The 13,658-nt window shown below is 37.5% G+C and overlaps 1 protein-coding gene across 1 annotated transcript in view; it reads left to right on the forward strand.

The window, feature by feature from the left end:
- The window catches only part of PCNX2 (pecanex 2), a 152,839-nt gene that overhangs the window by 16,479 nt on the left and 122,702 nt on the right, over positions 1-13,658 (forward strand). The window contains 4 exon segments of the mRNA XM_042446562.1: positions 1,879-2,024; positions 2,314-2,407; positions 12,688-12,823; positions 13,516-13,658. Of these exon segments, the coding sequence (XP_042302496.1) occupies positions 1,879-2,024; positions 2,314-2,407; positions 12,688-12,823; positions 13,516-13,658 (519 nt within the window).

A 13,658-nucleotide genomic window follows, 5' to 3' on the forward strand; every position in this document is an offset into this window, starting at 1 on the left:
TGTCAGATTTCCCTCCATGCCCCCTTGTTTCCTAAGAATGTGTCCTGGGTCCTCTGTGTCAGATTTCCCTGTATCTCCCACCTGCTTCCTGCAAATGTATCCAGTTTCCCTAATTCTCCATGCTCCCTAAAGTACCACCTCTCTGAATCCAATCCACTCTCCTTCCCTTTGTAACAGTTGCCTTCTCTTAGGTTGCATCTGCACTGGGGAAATAATTCGGTTTGGTTCCACTTTAACTGTACTGGCTCAGTGCTATGGAATTCTGGGAACTGTAGTGTTGTGAGACATTGAACCTTCTCTGCCAGAGAGCTCTGGTGCCTCAACAAACTAATAACTTATTATTATTATTATTATTATTATTATTATTATTATTATTATTTTAAAAATAAATTATTATTATAATAAATATTATTATTATTATTATGGAATTATTATTATTGCTATTATTATTATTAATAAAAAATTCTTTCACTGCAAAATAATCAGTGTAGAAGCTGCAGGTTTACTTGGAAGTAAATCCTTTGGCTCTGAAGGAAACCCATTTTGGAAGATTGCAGAAATGATCTGGTTTCCCTTATTTTCCATGCGCCCTAAAATACCACCTCTCTGAATCCAATCCACTCTCCTTCTTTTTGTAACAGTTGCCTTCTCAGGTTGCATCCGCACTGGGGAAATAATCTGGTCTGACTCCACTTTAACTGTCCTGGCTCAGTGCTATAGAATTCTGGGAGTTGGAGTTTGTTGTGGGGTCTTTGGCCTGAGACTATGGAATTCTGGGAGTTGGAGTTTGTTGCTCCTCCCAGCCTCCTGTGGTCCTCTCCTTTGCTCCCATCTCTCCCTCCAGCCTCCTGTTTCATTCCCTTCATCCCTGTCATCTACATCTAAATCTACCCTTCCGAGCACTGGGAGCAAATGGGGCAAAATTTCAGCGCAGCATCATGAGAAATGTGGGACCTTGGAGGTTTGGGGGTGTGTGTGTACCAGGACAGAAACAAAGTTGCATTCCACACCAGACCAATTTGGAATGAAATCGAAGTGAGCTTAGAAGCAATTTTTGTGAATTCACTTGTTACCGAATTCACCAAAATGAGGAGTCACTTCAGATTCACTGTGGATGCACCTCGGAATGACCTCCCATAGAAAGCAATCATGTGTGATTATACATAACATTATCACATGAATTTGCATCGTTGGATTCACAGTGGCCTTGAATCAGAGCTGTAAAAACCTCCCTGTGATAAATACCACTGTCAATGTGGATTGCAATAGTTCTATTGGAATATCTCATCTGTTCCTGGAGTCTTGTTTTTTGTTGTTGTTTTTTTGCCATTTCCTTTATTGTAGCTTCTACCTCAGTTTTTAGGGTTTGGGGTTCATCTTCATATGACTCTTCATTCCAAGTGTCCTTCATTGTCATCTCTTTTATATAACTCTTCTGTGTATTGTCTCCATTGTCTTTTTATTCCTTCCTGATCTTGAATTATGTTATTTTTATTGTTGTAGAGTGTACTGGTCCTTGGTTTGAACGTTTCCTCGATTTCTCGAATTTTGTGGAATAGGTTTCTCATTCTTCCCTTTTTGTTGTCTTCTTTTTCTCTACATTTGTCGTTGTAATAATTTTCCTTATCTTTGCACACTAGCCGCTGTACTGTTGCATTCATGATTCTTAGTTTATTCCTATCTTCTTTTTGTTTTGTTTCTCTTCTTTCCTTTATTGCTTGTAGCATTTTACCTGTCATCCATGTTTTCTTCACTTTCCTTTTGTAACTGGAAAACTTACAATGTTTTTAATTGGGGATGGGGGCAGAGGCGTGGGAAAAGAAAAGCATTCTTCTTACTAATTTTTGAAACTAATTGGGAAATTTGTTTTCTGTCAAGCTATCAGACTACCAGGCAAAGGCAGATAATTTACCGGGTGACATCACAGCAGGATAGTTCTGTTTTGCAAGTCATAAGTGGGCCAGAGGCTTCTATACAAGAAGAGATGTCTGTGGATGCAATGCATGTCTTCATAGATGAAAATGGTAAGGATAAGTGGAAAGTGAGGGGAAATGACAGACTTCTGTGACTAAAAACTGTTCTGTAATTATTTATTATACGATAATGCTGTAAAATGGAGTACTGATGTTCCAAAGTCCTGCATGTGTAAGAGAGTCAAATTTTTGTATATCGATTATTTTGATGTACTTGCATAGGAGGTTGACCCTTGTGTTCCCTTCCATTTTTGTAAATGTCTGGTTCTAATAGTCAGCGTCTGAACAAATAATGACACCATTGAACTAGTTGTGCCTTTTGTTTTATTTTTTTCTAAAGGTGAAATTAGATCATGTTATTTAAAGGCTGGCACTCAAAAAGAAGGAAATATTCAAAATATAGCACCCAACTACGACTGTATTTCAAATGCTCAGTAAGTAAACTCTTTTAAATATATATATATTGTTCTTTTTCACATGATCACAGGTTGTAGAATAATTACTTAAGAAATAATAGGGCAAGATAAATATTCTGTTCTACCTTAGATATGTGATGGCTGGTTTTGTAAGCAAGTGTAATAGGAGGAATAAAAAAAGAATAAAAGAAAACACTACATTTAGTTATCATGCTATATTCTACATGGTGTCGTTTAGCTTTGTAGAACTAAATGCTGAGAATACTTTGAAGAAAGTCAACATAGTGGTATATTAGAAACAGAACAAGCTTCCAGTATTGTCTGTATTGACTTGGCATCTCTTCTTATAGGAGCCCTTTCCAGTAAGAGGGACTAAACTTGGGCCACAACCAATAGTTGTAATCTAATGCAAAGAACAAGCAATAGTTGTTAATAATGCAAACACTAAATCATAAGAACAATAGTTAGGGAGAGGTTTCTGTACTATATTGCATGAGTAATTTAACACAATTCAGAGCTTTATGCCAGCAAGAGATTTCTGCTGTGTAAATTGCAGTGATTCCTAAGAAATCAGAACAGAGAAGTGCTATAGTGCCATTACACCCACATAAACCAAGCCCTTGCCACTTGCAATTTTGTTACAAATTCTGAAAGACAAAATGACCAAATATACTCTAATATTGATCAGCTGTGTTGCACAGAACTTTGATTGTCATTGTATCAGAATATTGAGATGTAACTCTTGATTCCAGACATCTCATCTCACTAGCAGACAAGGTATCATCTGACATAGATCGTATACTGTTTCATTCTTTTAAGAAACTATACTTTAGAGCCTAATTTTCTCATTTGTCCATGCCAGGAAGGGATGTCTGCCAACTTTCCTGTAATTCTCCAGTTTTTTGCACCTTATTTGACACTGTCCTCAAGGTTCCTCAACTTTCAAGAACTGAATTGGGGAGCAGGGGAAAAGCCTCTGCAGTAAGAAGGAAGAAAGATCAATGTTATGAATATAGACTGTTAGGGACACTAGGGAGCCAGCCTTAGTTTAGTGCTCATACTCAGTGGAAAAAATCCGGAAGTAGTTGAGTTCCTGATACTGTGATATAATGTTCTATCCTCTACAGCCTTTTTATATTGTGGCCAGTGAACAAAGCCTTTAGTTTGATTGCTAAATAGGAGTAACTTTTCTTTCTCTGCTGAAAAATATTTGATGCTTTCCCATTACCTTGGGGTGATGACTTGTTTAGAACTTTTAGAGCATTTCAATGTAGATCACTGCATGAGCTGGACATTTATGTATCTGCAAGGAGAGATTTGTCAGGTATTTCTGTGGAGTGTAATGTATTAATGGGAGAAAGTGTTATAAGTAAAAAGATGAGGAAAATATTGCAGTTTAAAGAGAAATCCAAAAATTATTGATGATCTATTGTATAAAGTGAAAATATTTGGATTGAATTGTTGATTTTACATAACATCATGGCATATAATATGTAATTAACTGTGATTGTTGTGGACAGCACCCAACTGGTCCCTTGAGAGAAACCAATTGTCATTATGTACTTCTACCATTGCAGGTGTCCATGCTGGCATTATTTTTACTTCACTTCTAATGTAGTTTTGCATATTCTTTCTGATTAGACACTTATGTAATCTCTTAGAAATTACAAGATTGAAATAATTGTATTCTGAATAATTTTGATGGATCATTGTGCTCAAATGTTGGAGAGTGTTGCAGTGTCTGCAGAAGATGCTGTAGTTCATTCTTATATTTAGTGAGAATTTGATTTTTTGATAGTATTTGTACCCTGTCCTTCCTCATAGCAAATAACAAAGTAACCCTTTCATTCTAATAAATTAGAGTTATTGGAGCTTTGAAGTGAAGAACCTTTTTTAAAATTAAGAATGTTGCTTGGCAGGTGTTCAGATGTTATTTTCTTATTGCTTTGAATATCTGATGCCCACGATACACTTACGCAAATTATTTCAGTCCATTTTGGCCCATCTATATTCTATACTGCTAACTGGAAAGAGTGTAGGGGTTACCATGGCTTGCCTCTGTCAGCTCTGACTATTCTGGGGGTGGGAGAAAAGATTCCTGTGGTAGAAGGGGAATCCCACTAGCAAGGAAGGCTACTGAGAATGGACAGAATGTTGTACAATAGTAATACTATATTTCAAGATAATGTGATGGGGTTATTATGAGGAAAAAGTAGGGTAAAATAGGTTTTGAAGGGCTGTATCTCTATTAGAGCACTAAGATAGTTTGGATATTCTGTCCCACCACCTTCTCAGGTTTGTTTGGTGGGAACAAGGGAGAGGAACTTCTTGTTGACTGCTGCCAGACTTTGGAACTCCTTTCCTAGAGAGGCCAGGATGGTTTCATCCTTGCTCTTCTTCTGTCAGTAAGTCAAAGAATTTTTATGCCATCAGGCTTTTAGAAACTGACTGGGGTGTGGGTTTTAATGTGGTGCAATGCTATTTTTAAGCTTTGTAAACAGGCTCCCCTCATCTTTTGATGACTTGCTTTCGCACAACCTACTTTTTCCACACTTGCAAGTTAGAGACAAGTTCCATTAATTCAGCAAGTGATCCATTCTTTCACCAGTTCTTCTTGCATATAAGGCTTATTTGGGATTGCTTGCACATGTATGTTTAGTCCTCTAAGGCTTGCCTGCAGGATGAGCGTTCCCCTTCTGAATTAATGGAACTTTTCTATGTAATTTGCAAGTGTCAAAACAAAACGGAGGCTCACTTTGGACTGTTTGCATGCCAGTGTCACATTGTATATAGAGAGATCTTGTAGACTCAAGTCTATGAAAGCTCATGCTGCCAATTTCTTTACATCAATTAGTCTCAAAGGTAGTGCAAGATCTCTCTACATACTGATTCTACAGACTAACATGGCTATATCTTTGAATTCTACCAGTGTGCACAGTGGGTGCAATGGAAACTGAGGAGGGGAAAAAGGCACCAAGTTGACTGCAGAGGCTGACTTATGACTGAGTGAGCACTGCTTAGTGCTCCCCCTGCCTCACTGACTGTGCATCATCTTTGCTCCTTCAATCTGTGTTCAGTCCATGGTGCTTCTGAGATTGTGGTCAGTGCATCTCACAGTATTACTGTACAGTATTTCTGCTTACAATACAATAATACAATATAATTATAACTATAATACTATATACAGTATAATATAATATAATTATAATTATATATACAGTAATATACAGAGCAGAGCAGGATATTTGTGTGTGTGTGTATGCGTGTGTAGTGTGTTATTTGTGTGTATGTGTGTGTTATTTAGCTTTTGCTAATTATATATATACAGTACTGATATTATATATCAATAGAGAGATATAATGTGTTGTTTATGTTTTGGTGGCCAAAAAAAGTGGGTTCCACTTTTAACCAATTCCACTTTTTGACAGTCCTCTGGTCCCTAACCTGTCAGATAAGTGGGAGTCTCCTGTATAGTCATTTAGTGAATGTTAATGTTTTTAATTTTAATTTTTTTTTAACTTTACAAATTGTTTGCTTTTTAAATAACTCTTATGTTTATAATTTTATTAATGACTTTGTATTGCTTTTGAATCCCATTATTGAGAGGAAGGCAGAATATGAATGAATAAAATGAATAAATAATAAATAATGCTATCTTGCTCCTGCTGGGGAAAGGAAGGAAGACAACTATTAATGGTAGTGTCAAAGGTCAGAGCAGGAATCTCATTCTGATAGTGAATAACTAAATCTAGAAGGAAAACTCATGTGGCACTTCTTCGTAAACACTCTTCAGAGATGATGCATGGATGCAAGAGTGTTAGTTTGGGGGGGGGGGGGGGGGGAACTGGACTAAATATCTGCCAGCCTGGGAGATTCCCTGCAGTCCTAGTCCCAAAAATGTGTTTTTCCTGCAATCTCAGAGTCAGTTAGTTTAAACTATAATCCAATAGCATCTGGAGGACCATGGGGTCACCACCCTAATGATTCATGTGATGCTTCTATGGCATCTTATAATCAAGTCATACAGTTTCTTAACATGGTAAGCCTTTCTTTTCCTGGTCTTTCCCATAGATACTTCCTGCTCACTTGCTTTTTGTACAGAGAAGTGCAAAGACCAGGAAAAGTAGTGTGGTCTTCTCTTAAATAGCAGCAGGTCTTGTGCAAATTTTTAATTTAACACCCATTCCATCGGAGAGACAATTCAGTTGAAATCCTCATGATTAATTTGTTACATTTGCTTTTAGGACACGTTCATGTTTGCAGTAGCTGTCAAAGCCTACAGGCTACAAAAACTTAATTGCAGCAAAGAGAGAGATCCTACACTAGTAACTAGGAGGACGGTTACTTTTAAAACTCTATGCCAATGCTCGTTTTTAAATACTGTAAAACAGAAGTGTGTATAGCCTCAGGCAGGCAGGGGAATTTCAGTCTAGTCAGTCTATGTACTTGATTCAGCTTCATTCCCATAAATAACTAGCTACAGAGTGCTTTGTACTATACAAAGGCAGCTGTCTGAATACCTTAGCAGTACCAGAGATCTCCTGGGCAATTGCATTCATATCTGACAGTTTTCAACATCACAATATTCTCCTAACTCTGCAAATGTACTCTGTACTTCAGCCTTTTTGCTGAAAAAGAAGCAGGGTTTCTTGTTAAGTTTTCCAGCTCTGACTGTTTTTTTGTTAAGTGGGGTTCTTCTCATGTCCCTAGTCACCAAGGTGATTTTAAATGACAGGGACATCTTTGAGTTCCAGCAATAAACTAGTGATACTTATTACTAATGCAGAACAGATACTTGGTATTTGACAGGTTTCTACTACTGCTCTGCTGTAAGCTTTAGAACAGCACACAATGAAAATGCTTATGGTATCTGAGGGTTAATGGGGTTTAGGAGACTAATTATTAATACATAGCTACATGTTTCTTATTGTTATAATATTTTTAATCTTCATCTAAAAGAAAATTTTGGCCAAGTGCCTTTATCTGGAAAAAAATTGAACTCAATGAAAATTGCAGTCGGCCCTCCACACTCATGGTTACAGATTCATGGTTTTGACTATTTGCAACTGTGTAGCTGCTGCTTAACAAATGTGACCTCTTTACCCTTCTCTTCCTCATCCCCCCTCCCAGCTAGTCAAAAACAACACCATACATTCCCCTGCTTTTCAAAACTTTGCAACCTCCTCATTTACAAAGTCCTTCCTTTTGAATCTGATGTTTGTAGACACCACCAGGGAGGATCCAACTTCTCTCCCCTTCTCCTTCTCCCACTCTCTCCTGGCCAGAGAAAAGCAATGCCATACCTTCCTTTTGTGGTGATGTCTGCAAACACTGGCTTCAAAGGAGAAAGACATTGGAAATGAGGAGGATGTGCAGTCTAGCAAAATAAGGAAGGTATGGTGTTTCTTTTGTTTGGCCAGGATAGAGAGAGAGGAGGAGGGAAGAGAAGTTGGATCCTCCCTGGTGGTGGATACAAACATTGGATTCAAGGGAAGCACTTTGAAATGAGGAGAAGGCAAAGTTTGTCAAAGTGGGGAAGATATGGTGTTGCTTTTGTCTGGCTAGGAAGGAGAGGGAAGAGAGAAGGTGGATCCTCTGCATTGCTGGCTGCTCACATCAGATTAAAAATGGAAGCACTGGAAATGTGGGGGAGGCTATGTATTGTAAGGTTGCAAAGAGAATTATGGGTGGTGCTCTTGGTGGGAAAGGATTTTTTATCATTCACGTTGTGGGAAAGCTAACATATTTGCTGTTTTTCCACTTCTGCAGGGTCCTCTGCCCATAACCCATGTAAATGTGGAGGGGTGACTATACAATGTATTGCATGATATAAAAAAATGTACTAAGTCCATAGAAGTGTTTATGGGTGCGAAATCAAGACTATTCCATGATATCCAAAAATTCAGAGCTGAAAACCACATTTTTATATGAAGTAAAACATTCATTTGACTGACTATTGGCCCTCCTTTCTTTCTCTTTTTTTGAAAAAAAAAATCAACTAACACAAAAGATAAATTTTGGCTCTTGTTTTCTTCTATTAAAAATGTGCACATGACAACTGTAGAACTTGGCCACATTTTTTCAACTCTTTAGGCAACAATGCCATCATATTTTGTTGGTCTATTTCTGGGTGAAGTGTGCCAAAAAAAGAAAAAAAAAAGAAAAAAAAAGAGGATGGGGAGAGAGAGAGTGACTCTGGAAGAAGTCTTTTCCTATTAGCCGGGATTTCTTTTGCATTTACTTACAAAAAAGACTCACTGATGTTATCACAAAGTGCTCCCAGGTATACTCAGAATTGCAGACTTAGGTGCGTTACAGACCGCTGGATTGCGGCGGTCTGCTGCCGCTGCTGCTTGCACCATCTAGGAGCCGCAGCCTTTAAACGGCATGGCTCCAGGACGCTGCTGAGAAGGAGCGCGGTTTTTCTATATACATTGAATCTCAGAAAATCCATACATTACCAAGACAAGCAAGAGTAAGTGTAAAAAGCATGTTTTATTCCTATTCAGTGGATGTAATAGGTTTCCCACTGCAAAGAGCCCATTGCTGTATTTATAGTGGATGGGTGTATTCCATGGAATTTGCATCATCGAGACCATTAATTTTTCTTATTTGTGGTCCGTGTGACTCATACAAATTGGTTACATTTGTCCGCAAAAAGGATCATTCAGAAGCTTCAGTCCCCCATGCACCTAGGTAGAGCACTTCTTGCAAAAACCCTCTGTTTCTTTTTGCTTGCCACATCCTTGATACCATATATTTTTCTAGATACATCAGTGCATTCCAACTCAGGAGGAAGCTGGGATGGCTGGGGTTTTTATATTTTGTACAGATAGATAAAGACAAAGTCTCTTTTCTTCCAGAAATTCTGAAAATCATCCAAATACCTGTTCTTTTGCCTCTTATTTCAGAGTTGGGGAGGGGATCAGTTCTAGTCAATGTGTGCAATTTATTATTATTATTATTATTATTATTATTATCCTGCCCCTTTCCCAAAACTGGGATGCAGAGCGGCTTCCAATATTAAAAAAAACCAGTACAATTAAAAACATACAGAAGTGGTATATTAAAATTAAATTAAATTATTACAATATTAAAAAATGTTGCATGTTAAAAGAATAAAATACAGCTAAAAAGATAAGTGTTTAAAACATTTTAAAACAATAGAACACCCAACGCACTATATGCCATGGGACACCAAGCCCAGGTGAATAGCTCAGCATGATCTATCTGCCTGGTACACCTAAATATATAACCCCATAAACAATTATATAATTTCTCTGCTGTATTATGAACATTTTGTGAACTTGTAACACACTTGACTTTTACATACATATTTCTCCCACTTATGAGATTCTTACTTATCCAAAACTTGAATGAAAACAGATGGGGTGATGATGAGGATATATAGCTCAAGAGGTTATTGTGTTCTCCTAAATGTTGGGAAATGCTCTAGGTAAAGAAAGGAGATGAGTACTCAGAGCATTTCCTGGTATTCAGGTGAATGGGATTAAACCCTGTTTGCCTACGAGAAAATTCAAACTAGCCAGCTTGATGTATACTTTTTTGTGGGTTTTTGGGGCTATGAGGCCATGTTCTAGAAGAGGTTTTTCCTGACATTTCTCCAGCAGCTGTGGCTGGCATCTTGCCAGCTTGACCTTATCATATATTTTTTAGCCAAAATTGTTGGACAGAGGCTTTCATGATGAGATGGGCATTATCTATAGTTCACACTGCTAATGTCTGTAGTCCACTCTGCTATGAAGCAGGTGAGCCATGTGTGGCCCACAGTGTGCCACCAAATGCTCTCATTGGTTGTTTAAAAAAAAGCAAGCCACAATAAAATCCTTAAAACAAATACAGGTTGAAAGCATGTGTACTGTCCAGGCGCCTTGTTTAAAATGTAACTTTGAAGGGAGAGTGAGATAATGCTCCTGTTAAACTAGCAGCTAGTTTGACAGCAGTGGGAGTAAGGTACAGTCTGGCCATCTCAGGGAACAGTCCCTCTCTCTGCCCTTGAGTTGCAGATCTCTCTGTTAGAGATATAGACAAGGACTGATTTTTAAAAATTAGCAGCCTTCCAGAACTGCTGGAATTCAGTAATGAGATTTACCAGCAATTAAAGAGCAGTCTTTAAAATTCTATTTCAAAAAAATAATTTCCTGATAAAATGTGTGGTGTTTTCACAGGCTCTGTCAGCAAAATCTGACAGTCATATGTAGTATGTGAGGAAACATCTCAAGCAGTATCTCTAAAATAATCTGTCAGGAATGAAATACTAAGAATCTTCTTTCCCATCTTCTTTCCTTATTCCATTGTGTCAAGATGATTTGAACTGAAATCTTACCGTAAATCAAACACCACGTGATGTATGTGGGGTGTTAAGAAAAGCAGTGTATTGTAATGAGATTTCAGTGACACTTGTTAAGGCAATAGACAGGTGGGAATTTAGATCATACCATACAATAATGTGGAGGAAAAGAAAAGGAAACGAGGGAACCATTGCCACATGGTGGCAGCAAATATCTTTAACCAAACAGTGATCAGTGACTATCTCCCTAGTGATCTGAAGGCAGGCACATCATTTTGGAAGGTCATAAGAATGATAAGTGAAGGACAGTCTTGAGAAAATGGAAGAGTTGTTGTTCTCATCTTCATGATCTTAGCTGTGTTTGTTTTTAATGTAACTGGTTCATTATGAAGTACTTTAAAGAGAACAAAGTACAATTAAAAGCATTTGGGGTGCAGTCCTAACAACAACAACAACAACAACAACAACAAAACCTGGAGCACACTAAAGTTGTGATTTCACTGTGGGTGAACTGTGACAGTCTTGCTCAGCAGCTGCCTCAGAAAATTACTGTAAATACCTGTGTATACGTGTAGAAATTTAGGTTAAAAAATCGACCAAAAAAACCTGAGTTGACTTATCCATGGGTCAGTGTAAGTATTGTATCTTAACTCTTATTTTAAAAATGGAACCATCCCCCAGTGAAAAGCAAGAGTATGGCCCGGTACAGATCACCCAAAAAGGGCTGTCTGCCAGTGCCCTGGTTTGCTCTGCAAGGAAGCTGCAGTGGACAAACCGTGCAACTTCCTTGTGGAGCAATAAGAACCTGCAAAAAGCGGGTTCTTTTTGTGGCGCCATAATGATGCCACAGTGCACCAATGGCACACTTGCAATGTCATTATGATGCTGTGATGTGCGGACGTTAGGTGTCCGTTGCGTCAAAATGGCAGCACCCATCTTCTGGGGCATCTGTAAGCAATGCCCTGAGGCAACCCTAGCACGTCATCAAGACGTGCCACAAGGCCTGTCTGTACCAGGACTTTAATATGTGAATATAACTTGCCCTCAACTTATACATGAGGTCGACTTAGAGTCAAGAATATACAGTATTCAAACATAGTTTTTTCTCAATGGAATTGACCAGACAGGGGTTTTTAATTGATTTCTGAACATTCCATATCGTTGCTTTCGTTGACACATAAATGAAAGCTTACTAAAGCTCACTGTAAAAAGGAATGAGCTTGTGGTGGATCACTGTATATATTTTGCATAGATCATGCATTCATAACATGCTTGTCAAAGAGACTTGTAGTTATTAATTAATTAATTAACATAATTTCATATATTGTCTAATTCTTGTAATAGATATTAATGAAAGATGATAGATTTTGTAAATTGCCAAAACTATTCCTTGAGATTCAGTATTTATCGGCATGCTTATTTGTTTTAAAAAACTCTCTTTATACATCTAATTTATTTTTATATACTTCAATAATTATATACAAACAATATTTCCTACTGCTTTTTAGTGGTTTTATGACAACTTTTGTTGCAATTTTGTACAATTTTTATGTTTGCAAACATTGCATTCAGATCAAAGACCATTTGAATAATGCAAGAACAGAGAAAAGCATGTTAGGAACTCAATTGAGCAAAAGGACTCTTAAGAGAATCTGGTTCATTCAGAAGGTTAGCAGAAGCACTTGATAGATTTTATGTCTAGTGATCTAAAAAGGCAACAGTTCTAAAACTCCCAATTCTATTTTCTAGCTGTAACATGGGAACAATATAAACTGTCCTACTTCATGACTTTAGGGAGGCTGGTTCGAGCAGGGACTTGAAACCATTCAGCCTACAGGAATTACTTGGGAAATGACTGGCAATACAAAATGGAGCATGGTTCTCATCACATCATTTAGACAGCTCCAGATTGTTCTAGTCTTTCCATTGGCTTTATGATACACTTTGACCATCAGTTATTTTCCTTCTCTCTCTCTCTTGTGCACAGTGAAACTCATTTCAGCTCCTCTAGTACAACTACCTCAGAGAGCCAGGAAGCATCTTCTGGAGAACATGGGCCAAGTGCATTGCAACAGCAGCTCTTACTAATGGTGGCACGGCGAACCCTTTCTGAAACCCAACGGGTACTGTGTAATATCTCAGTCTTTCACTCTTAGAAAACAAACAAGTAATATAAATATGTTCCAAGGAGGGAGATTTTCTAAACAAGTCTCTTCCCCTGATTTAGTTGTTATTATTGGATTTTGGGTGACAGCCAAAGTGGCTGTCCCACTTGTTTTTGTTTCTTGTTGCTTTTATTAGAACAAAATGGCTAGAAAATATTTTGTGTGTTAGAAAAAAAAAGGTTAAACAAGTTTATTTCAATATATTTAGGATTTGATATAGACAATCTATGTCTTAATCTAGTCTAGTTGAGTTCAACATTATGTTTTACTCTACTTGAGGTCTAGTTGATAAGACTGTATTTGCAAATAAGCCTTAAAGAGTAATCCTGGGTGGACTAAATAATTATTTTATTCCTATGTACTTTAAATGGTCATATCATTATCATCAAATGGTATGCGGCATGATGTCATGAGTGAAATGAAAATAAAGTAGTTTCTTCCACAAGAAACTAGGCAACTCTGAAATGGCCAAATGAAATAGGTATAAACACATGTTTTCTCATGTGTCTATGCTTGTGTATGAAGCTTATAACATATAGAGTGGTTCAACCATATTCATTATAAAAATAAAGAAGTACAAATTTGCATAATTAGGAAAGTAAATGTTAGAGAGATGCACAGTTCTATTCATTTTTTATTATCTTTTAAAGCATTTTAGTGAAGACCTTGAAGATTCTTCATGTTCATCAACACAAAGAAAGATAAACAGACAATTTTACAAATTTATTATATTTCCTGGGAAATGGATAAAAATCTGGTATGATCGACTTACATTGCTGGCACTACTAGACAG

Source organism: Sceloporus undulatus, chromosome 1, assembly GCF_019175285.1.
Source record: "Sceloporus undulatus isolate JIND9_A2432 ecotype Alabama chromosome 1, SceUnd_v1.1, whole genome shotgun sequence".
In the NCBI taxonomy this organism is placed as follows: domain Eukaryota; kingdom Metazoa; phylum Chordata; class Lepidosauria; order Squamata; family Phrynosomatidae; genus Sceloporus; species Sceloporus undulatus.